General features: G+C 42.0%; 1 protein-coding gene across 6 annotated transcripts in view; it reads left to right on the top strand.

The window, feature by feature from the left end:
• Positions 1 to 20,160, top strand: part of pacs1 (phosphofurin acidic cluster sorting protein 1) — a 72,003-nt gene that overhangs the window by 34,063 nt on the left and 17,780 nt on the right. For all 6 annotated transcript variants that reach the window (XM_082526224.1, XM_082526223.1, XM_082526227.1 and 3 more), the window contains exons 2-4: positions 10,041 to 10,128; positions 12,714 to 12,803; positions 14,606 to 14,731. In XM_082526224.1, the coding sequence (XP_082382350.1) occupies positions 10,041 to 10,128; positions 12,714 to 12,803; positions 14,606 to 14,731 (304 nt within the window). The remainder of the gene's footprint in view (positions 1 to 10,040; positions 10,129 to 12,713; positions 12,804 to 14,605; positions 14,732 to 20,160) is intronic.

Raw genomic sequence — 20,160 nt, 5'->3', positions numbered from 1 at the left:
TGTTTTATTTCCCTTCAAGTTTATTTAATGTTGTCAGAATCACTTGCGGAAGTATCAGTTAATTGGTGTAATTAAATCTGGATGATGAGAAAAGCAGAACGTGGTTTGGTGTTTCACTTTTTAATGACCGACCCACTCCTGGGGCGCCGCTTTGTTATAGAGGATAAAGTAATCTGGGACCGAAATGATGAGTCAGTTCCAGAAAATAATCTCATCGATAATTTGAGTCATTCTTCAAGCTGACATGTGTGGAAAGACAAACTCGAGAGTCTTTTTTTTGTAATATCGTAAATAGTTCCATAACACTGAGACGAGATGAGCCTCCAGCCATCCTTCCCAAGGAAAAATGATGCCTCTGAATGAGAGCACTAGGAAAGATAAAGTCTGTAAACCATGAATGTCACAATTAGGGTTGTCAAAAAAAATTTATACTCGGAGATACTAATCGATACTGGAAAAACCATTACTATCGGATCAGGTACTCGCTTGCAACAGTATCGATTGGAAGAGTGCCGTTTTTGCCTCCTCCAGCTGAGACACAACTTCACAGCCTCACTCACTAGCAGCTGAAAGAGCTGACGCTCACAACACTGAACAACACCGTATGACGGTCACTAAAGCTCCTGTTTCAACAACATTGACATGTTAAAGAATAATATGTAATAATATATAATTGTGGGATATGTGCCTATTGACTAAAGGCAATGGTGCTGTTGCATTATTTGATTTAATGTTATAAGCATGCATGTTATAAGCATGCATGTTATAAGTAGAGATGGCACGATACCACTTTTTTATGTCCGATACCGATACCGATATCATAAATTTGGATATCTGCCGATACCGATATGTATCCGATATAGTGTTTTTTAATCAACAAAACTGTTTTTTAAAATATCTTGCTGCATTTTGCAAGTCTGCAAGTTCATACTCAAGTTTAAAACAACAACTACACTAAAGCTATTCTGTTATACCTGTATACAAAAAAAATATTTCATAGTTCAGCAATACTGATCAATCTAATAAACTTAGACCTACACCATCCTCCCTATTCTGGTATTTTAAAGAGTACTTAGTGTAAATATTAAGCAACCTAACTAATAGGGTTCCAACTCCCAGCAACAACAAAATTTAATAAATAAAAAATAGGGAACCACCCCTCACGCTCCACCTCATGATGCTTAATCAACGTAATCAACCTTAATTTGATGCAGTGTGAAAAAAAATGCACAGAAATCAATTATTTTTCAAGAAATATTAAATAGATTCAACATCTTTCTTCAACAAAATTGCAGACTGCACAGATGGTACCTTCCCAAAGTAAAAAGTACTATAGCTTACTAGGGTATATATATTAGACTTAATAGTTACTATATACAGTAATTGACTTCTATTCATTTTACATCAAATTAAAACTTTGGGTGTCAGATAATTATTTATTAAAAGCTAGACATTTTAAATGAGAATAAGAAAGAAAAGTATGTCTTTGTGCCCCCTTTTCCCAGTTAATGCCCTATCGGCCCCCCTGGCTAAACTTTGCTAGATCCGCCCCTGCACAGTTACCAGCGTCAGCTACGTAGAAAAAGATCCTGGTGTAGAAATTAATATTAAATAAATTCTAACAACAGCTTATCAAGCTTAAACGTGCTGCTGTTGTTCAGCCGCTGGTTTGCTCTTTCTGGCGCAAAGTGGGCCAAAAACAAAGACGGACTCCCGACAGAAAAGCCGATCAGCTGATTTAAGCAGTTTCACGATTGAAGTAGCAGCCGGAGAGCGAGAGGCAGTCGTTTGTTAAGCTTAACGTGGGAATGCTTTACAAACATTCAGAGATGGACTTACACACTTGCTTTACTTCTCTCGGGGATAACTTTGTCGGAGATGAAATGCCAGGTTGCTAGCGAAGCTCCACATGCTATCCAGACCACCGACAGGTCCCGCATGCCACAGCCGCTCTATCACGTGATGCATACGTTCTGAGGTGAGTTACGGCGTGTTGCAAGTTTTGTGAGGTGCTTTCGTGATATTTAATGGATCGGATTACATTTTTTATTTTTCTCCGATATCCGATCCAGTAATTTAGGTCAGTATCGGACCGATACCGATACGTAATATCGGATCGGTCCATCTCTAGTTATAAGCATGCATGTTATAACCAGGATGAAACCTCAGTTAACAAAAACAACCAAAAACCTATCAGATAACTGCAGGAGTTGGTAATATTCATCCCATGGGGGCCCTGCATATCAACAACGCCTCATGGAAATCATTTGTTTTGGATTAAACTGCCTTCCACAGTGCTACCCATGTCGATAGTGTTACTGAAAATGCCAAACATTTGCTGGTAAAAGCTCCATTAGTCAGAGTACTTCTTTTATTATTATGGTTTTTTTTCCCATTTTGATTATAATAACTTATTTTTTCACATGAAAAGGTGCTTTGTTTTGTTCTTTTCTAGTGCTGTTTGAAGTGTGAAGATATCCCCTTGGACTGAGTAGTAATGAGTGTAATTTTTTTTGTAATTATGCAGACGTGGAAGATTATTTAGCTAATTGGAAAATAGCTCATAACTGGCACATTAATCAGTTAAATGAGGCCTAAAATGACTTGAGGTAAGGCTTTTTTCTTTCTTTCCTGGCCTAGCTTGCTTTTCGTTTTTCAAGTTTGATACTTTGTTTTGTGTGTGCGTCTGATAGACATGCTGTCTGTTTCTACAGAGACTGACCTTTACAGAATATCAGAGGTCAGTCTTCCCACAGACATTATCGAGCCGTTCTCTGCCTCCGTCAGAGCCCTCGTTTCATCCGCCCATGCCTTTTTCCCTAAACAAATGAACAAATATCTGCGACTGTGGGGAAAACACGAGGTGTTTTCAGTCAAAGGGGCATTAAACATTAATTTAGCTGCAGTGAGTCAGATGTGGAGGTCTTCTTCAGTTTGTCCCGTAGAACCAGAAAGAGTTTCTGTGATAAACCGATGCACTCACCTCATCGGTGAGGACATGCAAAACATAACGCGGGTTCACAACACAAAATAGCAGAAACACCCAAAGAAAAGTTTCTGGAGAGAACTGATAAACTAAAGATGCATCAGATCAGGTTTTCTTTTTTTCAGGTTATCACATATTTCTATTGAAAATGTTATAAAAATTGAAAAAAATAACAGTCTGTATGATATTCACAACTTTCCCTGGAAATTAGTTAATTATGCAGCAGCTCAATTAAGAGCCTGCATGCTCGCTTATTGTTTTTCCTGCAGATTTCAACCACACCATGCGGATCAGCAGTTTTCAGAAAGCCGTAAATGTTCAAGCTGAAATTTGCATCACAGCCGAGGAAGCTTTAGCTGCTGTGGAGACTGTTTTGATACGCTTGAAGGCAAAGAAGTGAAGCGTTTTACACCCAAATGAAGTCACCCAGTACATTTTGCCTACTTAATTTCATTTACAGAATGTGAAAATGTGTGAAACTCCCTCCCCTCCAAACAAAAGTATAAATATTCACTCAATTTTGGAGCTAGCATCAAATCACCATTCATGGAACTGCAGGTTTTATTGCCACTGACCTTTTTAGATGAAGGAAAAACTAACTTTGAACAGGACAAAGTTGCACATCCTGAACATACAGCCGGCTGGTCTGTGTGGAGTTCCTTGGGTTTCCTCTGGGTACTCCATCAATGTCAGCTTAGCTGATGTGAGTGCACTGGGGGAATCCCCCTCACAAAAACTGATGTTTGAATATATGTATGTGAAATTAAACACTGTGCTTTGAGCACTCCTGCTTTAAAAACACATAGTTCTGTAACCCATAGGTTTGTAACGGGACTTGGGTGCCTGGCTTGCTTTTTGTTGCCATCTTTTCTGCTGTTTTAAGGCTGAAAAAATGTTGCTGATAACAAGAAAAGTCAAGTCAAAATGTAATCCTGTGCACGCCCACCCTCCTTTTCTTTAGAACCACTTGTGTTAGAGAAGTGAAACTCGTGCGTTACAGGAAAAATGTGTTGGCACATGTTTTACAAGCAAAGTTGGAGGTTTTCCTGATAGATTTGTTTTTTTGGAGCTGGCAGCAATTGAAGGAAGTGCAGCTTGAGGCACTTCCACATCAGGTTTTACATTTGCAGGGCTGAGGCTTGTTCGATGGTGCTGTTGAAGCCAGCAGACAAATTTGTACACGTTTGTGTGTCTGTGTTGCTTTTTTTTTTTTTTTTAAAAATATTGATTATTATGCAATATGATGGATATTATAAGGTTAAAGTGGCTCCTTTTGATCTTGCATTCTTGAGTTAATGCATTGTTTTATTAAACTGATAAGAGGCAGTGTTGGCTTCAAGATGTAGAGGGAGCAGAAGTGGCATTACTTGACCCCTACTTGTACTTTACTGTTAGGACTCACACAGGTGGGGCGGGAAGCACTGGATGACACAATCAGGAAGTTTAGACAAACCACAGAGACACTTTTCACAAATTACTACACAGTTGGCGTGGCGACGGTCACGCCCAGTCAGAGCTCCATGGAGCTTCTCTATTTCCAGCTGTTTAAGGCTTAGATTGACATACAGGATTTTTGTTATTGTCAACAAAAACCACAAAACTCACCGAATTGGTCCTAAACACGTGTGTGTGTGTGTGTGTGTGTGTGTGTATATACACTGCTGTGAATTCACGTTTGAACAGTTGATCCAACATCATCAAAACTTAAAGCAGATGCATTTTCTTCTGCTTCCACAACAACAGTATGTCAGAGGCGACGTTTCTCCTCAGCTCATTCCAAAAGTCTGGAAACCAAATATCATACCAAATATGTGTAGTGCTGTAAAAAGGTATTTACACCCTTCTGGCTTTCTTATTTTCAGATAATCAAAAACATTTTAATATTGGACATAAACAGCGTGAGTAAAGACAAAATGCAGTTTTTGTACTGCTGAAGTTCAGCTTACCAAAAATCTGTTTAATCGCAGTTTAAATTTATATAAAAGAAGAAGAAGGGGACAAATACTTTTCACAGCAGAGTAACAATCAGTTTGGAGCAAAGAGATTTACATCTTTGTGGAAAGAAATCACAATCCTGGCGTAGTTCGACTCTCTAAGAGACAAATTCGTTTCTTGTCTTTTCCATTATGCATCTCAGCCCATAATTCTATCCCAGCTGTTAAGCAACAGAAGCAGGTTTGTAATTATTTGGGGATGAAAGATGAAGCCGTGCTCCCTTTTTCGGGTGTGTGAGTGTAGACGCCGCTCTCTCCGTTTCCATCACATGCCGATTTATTTTTCTTTCAGTCATGCTCTGCTCGAGTCTGTTCCTTTGTTCGGGTTGATGATAACGGGCAGTGACTTTTAAAGTGTAGTGACAAGCTGTCGAGGAGCCAGGGCAGGAGTGAGAGGTGAACCACAGAGGAAGTGCTGGTGGCGGGCGGACTGTTTTGACCTTTACCATGTGATTCCCCTCGCCGACTATGGTTACTGGTCCGATCACCGTGGCAGTGAAGGCTGGTGCAGCATTTTCTTTAATCCTGTAGGGGATTTACAGTAGTTAAACAACAGCATAAATAACAGTGGAAAAGAATAAAACTTGGTGTCTACGCGATGCTTTAATGGAAAACTCGTGTTTCAGACTGTGCAGAAATCCCAGCGCTCCTCGCATCCATTTACAGAGCAACAAGTAAAGTAGTAAGTTCCTCTCGAGGGAAATCTGAATTCTTGAAGCTGTTATATAACACAAGCAATAAAGCACTGAACTAGTTTTTGTGGTGAACCAATTACTGCAGTAAATTAAAAGTTACTGTGTGGATTCTTAACATTTCTGTAGCCTTGACTCTGGTGTCGTAGATGATTTACAGGCTGCTCTGCTTTTAGTTAGATGGAAATATAAGAGGGAAAATGTAGAAAATAGCAGTTAGCAAAGCTATTTCTTATATATTACCATGCCAAGTAGATATATGCTAATGCTAATTATTTATGTGAAGCTGTGCAGGTTAATGGTAAATGGAATAGTTCTTATATAGAGCTTTTCTACTCTGAGCACTCAGACTGCTTTTGTACAACTTGCCTCATTCACCCATTCATACAAGCACTTTTTTCCATGCTTTTCCAATGTAGGCGCTTTCTGTCTATCATTTAAACCCTGATCGATGCATCAGAGAGCAACTTGGTGTTAGCATCTTGCCCAAGGATATTTGGCATGCAGGACTGAAGCAGGCGCTTTGACTGCAGCGTGTTTGCTATCTGTCTGCATTCATAAATTAGATGGGTATTCTTTGTAAACCTTTACCATTCTGTCCTGGGAGTGACAGAGAGGGTCTGGGATTGTTTGGAGACCAGTTGTTTCCCACTATGTGACCAATGCAGTCGCTTTGGTATCGATTGTGATCGCCCAGCTAAACCTCTGGCTAACCAGTTGGTTGCCACAACATCTACTGCAGAGATGGTGATGTATTAGTTGCTAGCCGATTGCAGACTTGTTTGCAAACAACTCACCAACTACTCTTGGAGAAACTTAGCGTGTTGCAAACCGCAAACAGAAAATGTTTGCGTTGAAAGTAAAAGTCGTGCCTTACCGCTCAAATTGAACGGTTGTCCGTTTCCTGTTTGCGTTGCACTTTTTCTGATTTAATTGCCATTTGGCAGGTGTTTGCAGACAAATTGGTGTCATCCTTCAAAAGTTGTCACCTGCTAGCAAACAAAGCAGTTGCAAAGAGGTTGCCGCTATCACCATATCCTTCTCTGTGACCAGATTTCACCCATTAAGTTCCAGCAGCTTGCAGCCGGTTGGTTAATACACCTTTTTCCCTAGCAACCGGTCTCTACACCATGTGACTGAGACCTTTGATGACCAGATTATTTTACTTTCACCCAGGCAAAATTCTTCTAAATGTCAACATTTGGCATTTAATATTTAAAACCAAACTATGGAGAGGGTGAGATGGAGGCAGATGATCTGCGGGGGCGACCCATCAAAGGGAGCAACGGAAGAAGAAGATTTGAAACCAAACTCTGGGGCTTTTTGGAAAATAAGCGATAAAATAATTGTGAGAAAGTCATACTGGAGCAGTTCTAAGTGTTGGGTGGTTGCTTGTAGTAACCTTTTAACAGTTTTTTCTTGCTGATTTGTGTGTTTGCAGTTTGTTTTTCTCTCTGTGTATATCTGTGCGTCTCCCTCATCCACTTTCTACCCACACCTCCCTTCGCCCCAGGTGCTTCAGCCCCATCTCCGATCGACCACTGGCACCCGGCCTCTTCTGCTCCCTCTCCACCTCGATTCATTCCACTCAGATCCAGCAGGTGTAAGCAGAAGTCTTAGCTGGCCTTTTCTATCGGAGATAAAAATTGATAGTTTTTTTATTCATAGCTTTAGCCTCTCCTGGCTGCTTTGATCGTGAAACTAGAAAACCTCTGCGTTCAGAAAAGGCTCTCTGTGTTTGTCGCTGACTTTCTTTCTTTCTTTTTCCAGCGGTTGCATCAGCAGTCGGGGGCCACTTGTCAATTTCGGTGGTTGGGTAGGGAGCACTTAAAGAAAGATGAAAGGCGAGTAAGTGGGGTGGATTTAGGAGAAGGCCCAGGTGAGACGAGAGAGAGCTGAGGGAGAAATGCGGAGCAATTTTCCTGTCCTCGCCCTCCGCCTTTTTAGTGTGACATCAAAAGAGGCTCTTGTCTATGTTTTGGGTAACAGCGCGGCTCTTTAGATGTGACCTCTGTCCTCTCTGGGCGATTGATCGGTGCAGGGTGTGGCGAATATTTACATAACTGACCGTTTAAACTATCTTGCTCTCCATCCGCTGCTTTTAAATATCGCCCTAGAAAAGAAAAGATGTTTTGTTTTTCCATTTGCGATGTCAGACAGTTCATCTCTCGGCGCACATTTTGCCAGCCTCTGTCATCCCCACTCCTCTGTTCTCTCTGGTGATGTCTCCCTCAATTTTCATGCCTCAGCCTCGCTTCCTTTCTCCTCTCCCTTTTGTGCCTGCCTGCTTTTTGTTTCCTCCTCCTCCTCTGTATTCACGGCTGTTTCCACATCTCTGTTTGTTATTTGTCATTTGCGTCTTTTCCTCTTCCTCCCTCTTGTCTGTTGTTGTCCTGTCTTTTCCTGTATATAATTTATTGGCACAATGCATTTGTGTCTTTTTCTCTTTGTGTGTCCTTTGCTTTTGTTTTTTGTTTGGTTTTTAGCTTCCATGTTTCTTCTTGATTTCCTCCAGGTTGCTCTGTCAGGTTTATTCTAGCGGTTTACTTTCTGTCCCTTAAGCCCTGGAGATGAATTATTGAACAGACTGACCCCCGGGTGCTATTGGGGAGGTGTGTGTGTGTGTGTGTGTGTGTGTGTGTATTTGTACTTGTTTAGACGTCTTTGTGGGGACCAAAAAAAACCCCAAAATGTGTTTTTTTGGTCAGGGTTAAAGTTAGGTTATGGTTGGGTTTAGGCTACGCGTTAAGGGTTAAGCATACATTTTTGATGGTTAGGGTAAGCGGCTAGGAATAGCATTATGTCAATTAGATGTCCTCACTAAGATATCAAAACGAGAATGTGTGTGTGTGTGTCTTTTCAGTGATTCGGTTTCAGGTCTTTAAATGCTCCTGGTCTTGTATGTCCCTTTGTGTTTTTGAACACTGGCATTTTGAGTATTTCTTCTAAGTGTCAGGAAACCTGAGGCCAATCTCTCGTTTCTTAGCTGTTTTTTTTTTCAGATGGAAGACATCCGGCAGGATTTTTGTTTTTTGTCGTTGTTTATGTGTGCTGACGTAAGTGTTGGTGTCATTTGAATGGGACATTTTTAACTTTGACAAAAATAGCAATCCATTTTCATCGTGGGCTGGAGTATTTTGTTTTTTAACAGCCTGCCAACAGATAAAGCAGAACTGCGCTCAACGCCTCTTCTAAAGTCCTGTTTTATTTTTGCTGTGTTTGATGGCCCTGATGAGAGGGACAGGGTGAACGGAGAGGAGACAGGAAGTGACAAATTACCACAAGCTGGCTTTTAGGCCATAATACAGACATGTATGTGGTCCACAACAAAGTGTGACTGATGCTGGATTTTGGCTGTCAGTGCTCAAACCTCCTCTGTATATATCAGCTGATACTGTTTCTCTAGTGAATATACACAGTTGACTCCCAGCTGCATGTGCTGCAGACAGTGTTGTGCATACGCCTCGACAAACTGTGCAATGACATCATTTTTAAGCAGATATGCGTGAATAATAATAATCGTGTGTTATAGCTCACTTACAGCCAACTTCAGTTTCATACTTGTTTGATTTAATAGACTGTATATAAAAGATGGTCAGAACCACAACAAAATTAAGGATGCTGCATTCTTATTGGCTAGCAGCTTTCGATAAATGGGTTGTTAGCCAGAAAGAGTGCCCCCTTTTATAATCGTATCTGAGTCTAACAGGGACAATGGTTTACTGTAAAGCTCTATACAGACTATTACATTTATCTGGATTGGCTAGAATATCAACCCTGATTAAAGATACCTGGTGTTAGCTAGCTCTCAGTTCAAAGTGGCTAACACTCAGTGACTTTGTCAGGTCAAATATTTCTTCTTTTCTGTCCATAAGAGAACTTTAATAAGAGTACTTTGGTGTAATTCTAATATTTTCCCCTAATCATCGCTTCAAGCTTGTAACTTATTGTGCAGAGGAAGTTGATTTGTTTGTGCTGCAGACAAATTGCCTCAGTTTTTTGTTTTGCAATTTTTTTTTGCTCATTTCCTTTTATTTTTTAACTCTTTGCTCTATATTAAGCTTTTTGGGGTGAATTGAAGTTTAAATGTTCCTAGGCTGAAATAATCTCATCGACAGTAAACGCGGACAGATAAGTAGCTGGCAAAAATATCTTCACGTGCAAATGTGAGCACTGAGGCGTTCAGTTAAAGTTTTTCCAGACAGCTTCTGAACACTCCCGATTCCAGAGACTCAGTTCGCAGCACAAGCAAAGTGATCAACAGGTCATCAGACATCCATCTGTTCCCTGCACAGCTCAGGGCTCAGCAGTGCGAGGGCGCTGGATATCGAATCTAATTTTAGTGTCGTTGTGTGTGGTTTCCTGCAGGCTTTTCAATCTGACCCTGAAGAAGCTGATCATGCTGAAGGAGCTGGATAAGGACCTCACCTCAGTCGTCATCGCGGTCAAACTGCAGGTACGAGACGTCTCCAGAAGCACGAGGTGAAACGCACCTGCTGTACACGGAGGCTGGAGTTTTATGGAGGCATTATTTTAGAAATGCATCAAAAGAAAAAGTTTCTGCAAACAGAATAAAACAACTTTAAAGATTACACATACAGATCCCTGTGAACAGTCTATGAGCGATAACTGAGTAATAACCAAAACAGAATTAGATGATGGGCACTAAAATCATACCTCGAAGCTCAGTTCCAGGAAACAAAATCAATTTTTTTAAAGTCTGACTGAACTTTCCTAGAAATGAAATCCTCCCCAAGGTTACATCCTGTTATGTCAAAGTCTGCTTGAGTTGAACATTTATCTTTATCTTTAATCATTAAATGACATTATAGGATTCAAAGATTTCCACTTTCAACTATGCTTAACGAGCAGACGATGAAAAACGAACCAACTCCCCACCTGGGGAAAAACCCGAAAGACTCAGCCTTTGTTGCCCCGTTTGGCTTTTCTGTAAAGCCGTTTATTGTTTTGCTGAGTCGGTTTCATTGGACGCAGACACGCTTCCTCCTCGTTGTTTTGCAGCCAAGCTGCTTTCTGAAATGCCTCATTAGCCGGGTGCTTTTCTCTTAGAACTGGCTGAAGGAGCAGCGCTGCCAAATCCCACTTTTTCTGACCATTGGAGAGCTTTTTGGCAGCGCAGGCGGCCAAGTTAGTTAAAGTTAGCACAGAATACTTCAAAAATACTGCATTTTGTCACATTTTGTTGTCATTTCTCTCTCTAATGCCAGGGCTCCACTCCAAACTTCTACTCGCTGGCTCGTTTTCAGTCTTGATTGCTATCGTCTTGTTTTCTAAGTAAACCATTAAATTCTCTGCTGCTCTCTCACATAAGGCTCTTTAAGCTGGTTTAATTCTTTTTCCATGCGGCTGCCGCTCGCTCAGTCTTCCAGCCCTGCTTTCTCCTATCAGGCATTTTTTAATTTTTTTTTATTTTTTATTTTTTTGGCCTGTCCCGTTTGGCTCTTTTGCCATCAGAATTGTTGTCTAAAGGCAAAGAAAGATGCCCAACGGATTTACTTTACCAAACTGACCATCCCAGCCTTGTCGTAATGGTCCATTTGATTCACCTTTTATTGTTTATTTTATTTTCACTTACTGAATACGGGACAGACTTGACTGGAGGTAAGAAGGGGAGAAAGAAAGAGGGAAAGAGAAACAGCTGAGAAGAGGGACGGGGGAGAAGGGCAAAAAACAAAAACCAACCGAACGGGCAGAGAAAAAAAATGCATATATCAATCACCTGGATCACCTGCTGAGAAAGAAAAAAGAAAGCAAGCAGAAGAGAACAAGAGTAATAGAATAAACAACATCACAATGATATATGGGAATATGACAGTAAATACTAAATGTTAAACATTATTGTGCAGCACATAAGATCAACAGAACACAGTGTGCTTTGAGGTAGGAGCCAAAAAGGGTGTAGTTTGTGTGTGTGAGCACCCGTGTGTACACCTGTGAGCATGGACGCGCTTGTTTTTTGTTTTTTTAAAAGGTTCCTTCATGTAATAATCTGCTAGAGGGTGTGGGGGGGCCACAGCCCCGTCCTCCAGGGCATGAAGCAGGTGTGGAGGAGATCAAAACTCCAGACATCCAGAGGCCCCCAGAACACAAGAGACCAAGGAAGACCAACAGAGGGGCAGCTGCGCCACTGTCCCAGAAAGAGCTGAGGAGAGTCCCAGATGAGGGCTCACTCAGCAGCCGCGGAGCAGAAGCCAGGGGGAGTTGCAGTGACGCGCCCGTGAGCTCCGCCGGCAGCCAGCTGTGCCTGAGTGACCGAGCCCCAGGCCGAGAGGCCGGGGTCACCCCACCTCCGAAGTGGCCCGAGCGAGCCCCAGGCTCCAGGCCCCGATAAGCGGCCACCAAGGAGTGAGCCGGTGTGTACCTGGACGCCCATCCCCGGACACAAAGAACCACCAACGCACCGATGTCTGAGGGGGTCCGCCACTGGCAGGGGAAGTGGTGGTAGGGGGAGATAGGCCTCCAAACCTTGGAGGGCCTGAGATGTCCCCAGAGAGGTGGCGCCTGACACCCAACCTGACATATAGACACAGACATACAGGCACACACAGATACAAACATCCATTCCCACCCTCATGCTCTCATATGCACTTACTCCACACTCAACCAACGTGGAGACAGACATAAAGAGACGTTGTACACACGATCACACTCCCCAAGCGTACTCTACAAACCGGGTCTAGGTGCCCCCGCCCCTGGAGGGGGGAACTGCACCCAGACCCAGGTGGTGTTTCCCTTTTCCCTGCGGTGGGGGGAGGCAGAGCGCCCCGACTCCGCAGCAGCAGGAAGGCTCCACACTCCAGACCGCAGTCGGACGGCCAACTCCTCCTACTAGTCCAGGCATTTCTCCTTACTCACCTCCTCCTCCGGCTGTGCATGGCTGATGATAATGATGAGTCTGTTGTTTTGAGTCTGCTGGGGTTAGCTAGGGCACGCTAATAGAAATCTTTCTCTTTTTTTCTTGCTTGCTTTCTTTACTTTCACCGTTTCTTCTGTAGTCATCAGTCTGTGTCTCGTCTTCAGGGCTCCAAGCGGATCCTGCGCTCCAATGAGATCTTGCTGTCCTCAGCAGGACTGACGGAGACCGATCTGCAGCTCACCTTCTCCCTCCAGGTACGAACAAAGGTTCAGCGAGATCAGGGACCCATCAATCACAGCCAAACAATAACTTTCTGGTTTTACAGAAAACATAGAAACAACAATAACACAAAAAATTGAATCTCTAGCTTCAGAAATGCAAAAGTCTTGAGCCAACCGTCATTTTTTTTATATTTTACCGAGGAGCCTTCTTGTAATTTTTTCATAGTGGTTTGGATCAAATGTTCCCCAGGCCGTCTGAAGGTCTCTGTGTTTGTTTGACAATGGCTGATTTTCATTTTCACTCCAGCCTTTGTACCCGATCCTTTTCACAGCAATATTTATTTGGCGCCGAAATCAAGAGATGAACCAGTGTTGTGTCTACATGTGACAGACAACTTAGCAAATAACCAATTTTAAGTTCTCTAAGTGAAAATCAGTGGTAACAGGTCTGATAGAGTCATTAATCCAAAATTCATATTTTAAATTTTGTGTCCAGAAAAGGTCAGAACTCATAACAGTGAGTGTCTGCAGCCATCTGTAAAACATGGCTCCGTCATGGTTTGGGCTGCATTTCAGACAGTGATGTTGCGGGTCTTGTCAAAATTGGGGAATTATGAACGCAGAAATGTACAGTCATGTTTTGATCTGCCATGCAATACCATCTGTACAGTGTCTGAGTGAAATTGGCTTCAGTTTTCAGTGTAGCAATAATTCACGAAGCACTGTCAGTACAGTGAAAGCACACCTGGATAGAAAAACACACAATGAAGCACTATCAGTCATGGATTGGGCTCCCCAGAGCAGTGTGGGATCATCTTGACAGAGAACAGAACAAAAGGCAGAAACATCCAAAGAAGCTTTGAATGTCCTTCAATAAACCTGGAGAACTATTCCTGAAGTCTACTTAAAGAAATGGGAAGAAAGCTTCCTCAGAGAGTTCAGGCTGTGATGAAGAGTAAAGGTGGTCGTACCAAATATTGACTTTCAAGCTCATCAGAATTGTGCAAACTCAGTTTTTGCCTTATATACTCCATTATGTATGTTTTTACACGCCTCAGTAAACTGTTGCACCTATTTCCAATTTTATTAGCAAAACATAAAGAAATGTGGAGTGGCTTAAGACTTTTGCACAGTACTGTATCTTTACAAACCTGGAAAACTTTGGCGTTGCTAGATGAGGGAAGATCAGGGAAGCGGATCCTTTAGCTCTGACGCATTTGCACCTGTGATATTAAAACAGTTTGGGATAGTTTGGAAAAGTCTACACAAAGCTGCAGAAGTGTCGCCTGCAACTCTCCATACAGCAACAATACGGAGTGCATTAAGGCAGAGCGTGGTTAATGTAGTTCCCAGCGAGGTTTTCTTGTGCTCTAAATCATGCTTTCCGATTTCCATGACTCTAAAACGCTGCTAAAAGGTCAGGGAGTTTCTCTCTCTGGAGCTTGCCGAGTGCACCGAGCCAGGCATTATACATTATACATTAAACTTCCTACAGCAGCAGCGCTGCGGAGAGGAAGCTTATTAAAATCGAGCCACCGGAGTCGTTTCACGGCTTTAAACATTGTTACAGGAGCGAGTTTGGTTCCATTTATAGTGCAGCTGCTGAGATCGTTAATGATGGGTTATGTCATAGTTGGGCTCAGACTAAGTAGTTTGACACCTGGGGATGCTGAGCGAGGTCAGTGTGTGTGAGGGGACTTATACAAGAAGCCGTTTGGATCAGTCTAATTATCAAGTCCTGAGAAATAAACATTATTTATTGAAACATCTGAATTCATTCAGGAAATAAGTGTTGTGTTGTGTGTGTGTGTGTGTGTGTGTGTTTCTACCTGCAGTATCCACATTTCTTAAAGAGAGATGCCAACAAGCTTCAGATCATGCTGCAGAGGCGCAAGCGATACAAGAACAGGACCATCCTGGGCTACAAGACCCTGGCTTTGGGTCTAATCAACATGGCCGAGGTAACGTAAACCTGCAGAGGTGATTTATTCTGTTTTTCTTAACCTTTAAATCTGATCACTTTCCTCTTCAGCTTCTTCCTCCTTGATTATTCCTGACGTTTCCTCAAATGCCTTAAATGTGCTGCATTTATTGCATGTAGAATAAACCTGTGAAAATGGGACATTTGAGCTACATTCAATACGTCTCCCGTTGGCCTTTTTTTATCTTTCTAAATGTGTTTTTCTAAATTAGGTTTAGCTTCTTTGAATAGCAATGTGCATTTATTTAAACCCATAAATAAACCCTCAGCGTTTCTTTACTGGAAGCAGTGCTGCAGCTTTTTGTTGAAACATTTATAGATGATTCATCGGCGAGTGATGGAAAATAATGTTTAGCCCGAAGCTCTTATAGGAGACATCTGTGCCAGCTGACCTTGTTCGCGGCACTTTTGCACAGTTGTAGTGCTCTCCAAACAAAAAGACTGTGACGAGTCAAAACTAGAGCGAACAATTTCTGGAGAAAAGGCAGCGGGATCGTTTCTATTGTCAGAGTTTGACTGCTACTAGCTGCTAGCAAACAATTGGAGGTAAATAAGAGGACAAAGGGAGCTGAATGGAGATAGATAATTTAAGATGTGGAAGGAGGGAGAGTCTTAATGATTGTTCGGACGTTTGTGTGAGAGAGAAAGAGGCAGAGAAAAGCAGCGTTTGTGTTGTGTTTTTGTCCACAAAAGCTCTATTTTAGGCAGAGTGTTATGATTACAGGAGAGCGAGAAAATGTATCTTAAGTATCCAACACGTAGGGAAGGGGGCAATTAAATCAACCAATCAGTGATCATTTGAAATCACTTCTTACCAGCTTCCAAACATGTCGGTTAAACATCCATACATCTGTTTTCTTCCATTTATCTAATTCAGGGATGTACCACCATACTACCGCTGCCAAAGGGTAAGAGGCGGGGTACAACCTGGGCAGGTCGCCAGTCTGTCGCAGACCATTCACACTTACATTCACACCTACAGGCAATTTAGAGTCACCAATTAAGCTAACCCCACTAACGGTGCTAACCACTGCACCGCCGTGCTACCAAATATCGTGATATCATTAAATTCTATCATTCTTGATTTATGGCCAAATTTCCATCTGTTTGTCTTTAAGTCCAGCTGAAAAACAGACGAAATCCTCTGACAGTGTTCAAGATTGAGCTCGTTCCCAAAAATGTAGAAAATTCAAAGTGAAACGCCGACTGTGAGACGGCCGCGCGTCCTCTCAGCAGCAGTTACATTTCTCTGCGGTCTTCAAAGAGGTGAAGCGCAGAGTTGCGACTTTGCAGAATCTCGTGTTTGTGTCAGCATTGCAGGGAAATGAGTATCAGGCAGGTGAGCGATTGCACTTTGCTTTAACAGACGTGTGGCTATAGTATTATTATTTATTCTTACATTTCCAGCACTGGGCGCCTCTGAGGCAGCAGATGGAGGTTAAGCTGCATGTTTGAGGGTGCGTCAGCTGCGAGCTGTTGAGTCAGTGGAGTCTCATCCTTTGCAGCCAGACAAAAGTCCCAGCTGATCTGAGCTGTTGACCCAACAAGCCACCGGTCACGGTCTCATCTCTCTAAACATGCAGCTTCTGCCCTCTGCTTAAATCCGATCTTCATTTCTCAGCCGGTCTTCGCAGAACGTTTTCTAAAGCTAATATCCAGCACGATAATCCGCGATGCTCCTCTCTTGTGGCAGCTCCCTTCATACACATCATTCCTCTCCTCCTTTGTCATTCAGGAAATTTTCATTCACAGCGGCGGCTCGCAAAACGTATTTATTGCCAACCTTCATTTAACCTTCACGTAAACTCAATTCGCCGAGTGCGCTTTCAAATCAGACGCTGGATTTTGATCTCTGGCCCGGCGTCCTCTTCTCGGCCGACATAAATGTCGCCATAAATCAAACGTACAATTAAATTTCAGCCTCTTCTGCCAAAAGCTCCTCACATTCCCTGCTTCCTCCGATATGAAACTGCTTTAAAAGGCTGGTGATTTATGCCGTCTGTACTTGTGTGCGCACGTGTGGACGGTCTTTGTCCTTTAGGAACGCCTGTTAGCTTTCACCAGCTGTGTGTGTGTGTAAGTCAGGATTATTAAATGTGTAAAACACCTTCAACTCTCTGGCTTCACATAAAATGTTTTATGGAGAGAAAAGAACATAAATCCACAGTCACTCAACAAACGGGTCTGATCTCATGTTTACAGGAGTGTCTTTGTAGATGGAACTGAACCAAATACGGTAGAGTGAGCTGTTATAATACATCCAACCCTAAGTCAGACTTCCAGTCCTGATTAAACTATGTTTTTGGTGCCTGCTGGCTGTCCATGGCCGTCCCTGCATATATAATAAAGTCACATTTTATTCCAGAGCCAGTCTCAACAGACAATTTGTCTGTTGAGTGCTTTATAAAGGGCAGAGGCCATAAATTCAGACTCGTACGTACGGCAGGTTCAAACTCATTCCCTCTGAGCCACAGCAGAAGTTACTCTGCTGCCATATTCTGCCTAAAGCTCTGTGTGTGTGTCAGGAAAATAATACGCTACAGGGGACACACGTGGGCTTTCAGAGTCACAGAGAAATGTCATGTTTATGGCACTGTGCTGCCTTAATATGACAGGTAGTTTCCACTGACCCTGCAAGCAGCAGGAGGAGAATGAACTGCTGAACCTGTTCATGATTTCAGAAACATTTTGCTTCTGAATCTGAAATCTTACAAATTCAGTTTTATTTATACGTTACATTGTAAGGCTATAACAATACAGAGAAACCCCAACAATCAGATGAGCCCCTATGAGCGAGCACTTTGATGACAGTGGGAAGGAAGAACTCCCTTTTGACAGGAAGAAACTTCCAGAACCAGGTTCAAGAAGCCGTGACTGGTTGGGAAGCAAATGAAGGGTAACTCAGAAGAAGTTCAGGACGGCGCAAAAGTCTTGAGCCACTCCCCATTTCTTTATATTTTGCTTCTGAATAGCCTTTCATGTGGTACGGAGCAAAAGTTCTCCAGGATTTCTGAAGGTCTTTAAAAGCTTTTGTTTGGCTGCTTTTTCCACATATTTTCAGTCCAGTCTCTCTGGACTAACCAGTGTTGTGTTTACACAGTACAGATAACAATTGTATCTTTAGGCGCTTTGTTACTATCAGCATGTTGCAAGAACACATCATTTGTTTCCTTTTCTTTAGATAAATCGTCGAAAAATACCAAGGATATCACAGTTTAACTGCTACAAAGTAGTATTTTTGTACCCACAAGGTACGGTGAGAGTCGAGGACCAGGTTAACGGGTTAGTCGATTTCTGAGTGGAGTGATGGACTCACTGCAGTCGTAGTTATGCGCTACGTCTCGTTTGAGCGGGCTCTGAACCTTTAATTCCTCGAGTGTTACTAAACATTGTTCAACAGTGGCTGCGTGTTTTTGCATATTTAGAATTCTTCATTTGTTTTCATTTTGCTTTTATTTTGAAGTTTTCTTCACACTTCAGTTTCCTTTCATTTAGTTGCCATAGTAGATTTGTAGATTTGCGCAACTCTTTTATTTTGACTGTTAGTGCTGAAAATGTCTAATTTCAGTTACGTTTTTTTGTTTTTAACTATTCTATACACTCATGGTGTCTCAACAGACATGTGCGCCAAAGCCCCCCGATGCCTCGTGGGATGGCAAATTTAATCCACAGAAAAAATGCACAAAGTTCATTTTGCAGAGATTTTCAGAAGCTGCCATGTATTTCGGAGACTGAGTATAGCTATCTTTAACCGTCACACTGCACAGTATGTGTTCACTGCAATCAGTGCTTTGTTTGAATAAATGAACACAAGCTCAGCAGCTGCCTTCAGTTATGGGCCATAATAAAATACTTACATAAGTTACGTCTAAGTGAAAGTGTGTCGACAAAGTTACTGTTGAGAGCAAGTGTGACACGGCCATGAATGTTATACAGAGGCAGAGTAGGCAGTGTGATGTGAAGCACTGTTCTGCAGCTTTGAGTTTTCTATTGAAGTCGTAGCAAGCTTAGTTGGTAAAGAGCGCCAATACGCTGTGTTATATGTTTACATTACAGAGAAGGATGGCCGCTAATTAGTGCACAATAACAGACTAATGAGACACTCACAGAAACACAGCACAGACCTCTCTGACAAGCTCTTATTGTCTCGGACCACACAGGAAGCTGTTTTATTTGTCTGCATACAAAATGCTACAAGAGCCACCAACACCACAGATACCTTGAAGTCGAGATTAGCAACTCAAAGCGGCCGAGGTGAAGTTTAGCAGTCAGCCTGCGCTCCTCTCACCTGTCAATCAAGCAGCCGTGATCCTGAGCCCTAATAAAAGCTTAAGCTGGTGAGGTGGTTAAAGATCGATGGCTGCACAGGAGCAGGTTAGCAGTAGACCACCCACACATTTTAGGGTTTTTTTTTTTGGTGTCAAGCTGCTTTTTTAATGTTTTGAAGTTGGACTTTTCTTTGGGGACTGAAACTACGTCCACTCTGGAAGTGATTCACAGCCATCAGAGACGATAGAAAGTGAAGCAACTATGTTCAAAAATGTGGTAAAAATATGGGCAAACTAGCAACTAGTGGGCAGGACTCAAGATAAACTTTCTCAACTTCAAGGCGAACGATCAAAGCGACTAATAATGAGAGTAACGAATGGCTTTGATTTACCTGGTAGTAAACACTTTAGAGGCAATTGGTGTGAAAGGCTTCCAGTCTGAATCTAAAAGTGAAGCTGATTCACACACAGCTCAAAACTCATTCATTCAGAGAGCTGTTAGCTTGTGATTTACTGTTAAATCCTGCACAGTAGGAATCGACTCCTTATTACCTTTGTTACAAACTATCTCCAGACTATTTGGACATCTACCAAAATCTGTTCGTACATGAACGATGCTCACAGGGGGTTTATTGTGTGATTTGTGATTTTTTTTTATTTGTACGAGACTTTAAAGCTTTAAATTACTGTTAATTTTTTTTTTCTTTTTTGTAGAGCGTGCAAACCACACAGGCTCACTTTGAGTTGGAGGTTTTATGTGATGTCATTGGTGGAGGGAGGTTATTCAAAGATCTAGCGGTGTAAAATTACTGGTTGTCACTTTTTAAGCACCATGAAATCCTCCATAAAATGCACAATTTTGTAAGAAGTGGAAGTGTGAGAGCGAGATGACATAACAATTCCTTTAAAATCATCTTGTCATTTATTGCCCGTGTGCTTTCACGATACTGAGAAATAAAACATTGGTTTCATTACTTTTTCTTAATTTAATCAATATCTATAAATGTTTCTGACTTTTAGGCTTTGAAGATATATTAAAATCATGTTAAAGTCATCATTACTGCTATTTAATTTTTTACTACGTGAAGAAAATAAAGCATCATGAGCTCAGGTGGCATTTAACTACTTTAATTTTTAAAAC

This window comes from Aulonocara stuartgranti (assembly GCF_965226115.1).
Source record: "Aulonocara stuartgranti genome assembly, chromosome: 3".
Lineage (NCBI taxonomy): Eukaryota > Metazoa > Chordata > Actinopteri > Cichliformes > Cichlidae > Aulonocara > Aulonocara stuartgranti.
This window is presented reverse-complemented; position numbering and strand designations above follow the sequence as displayed.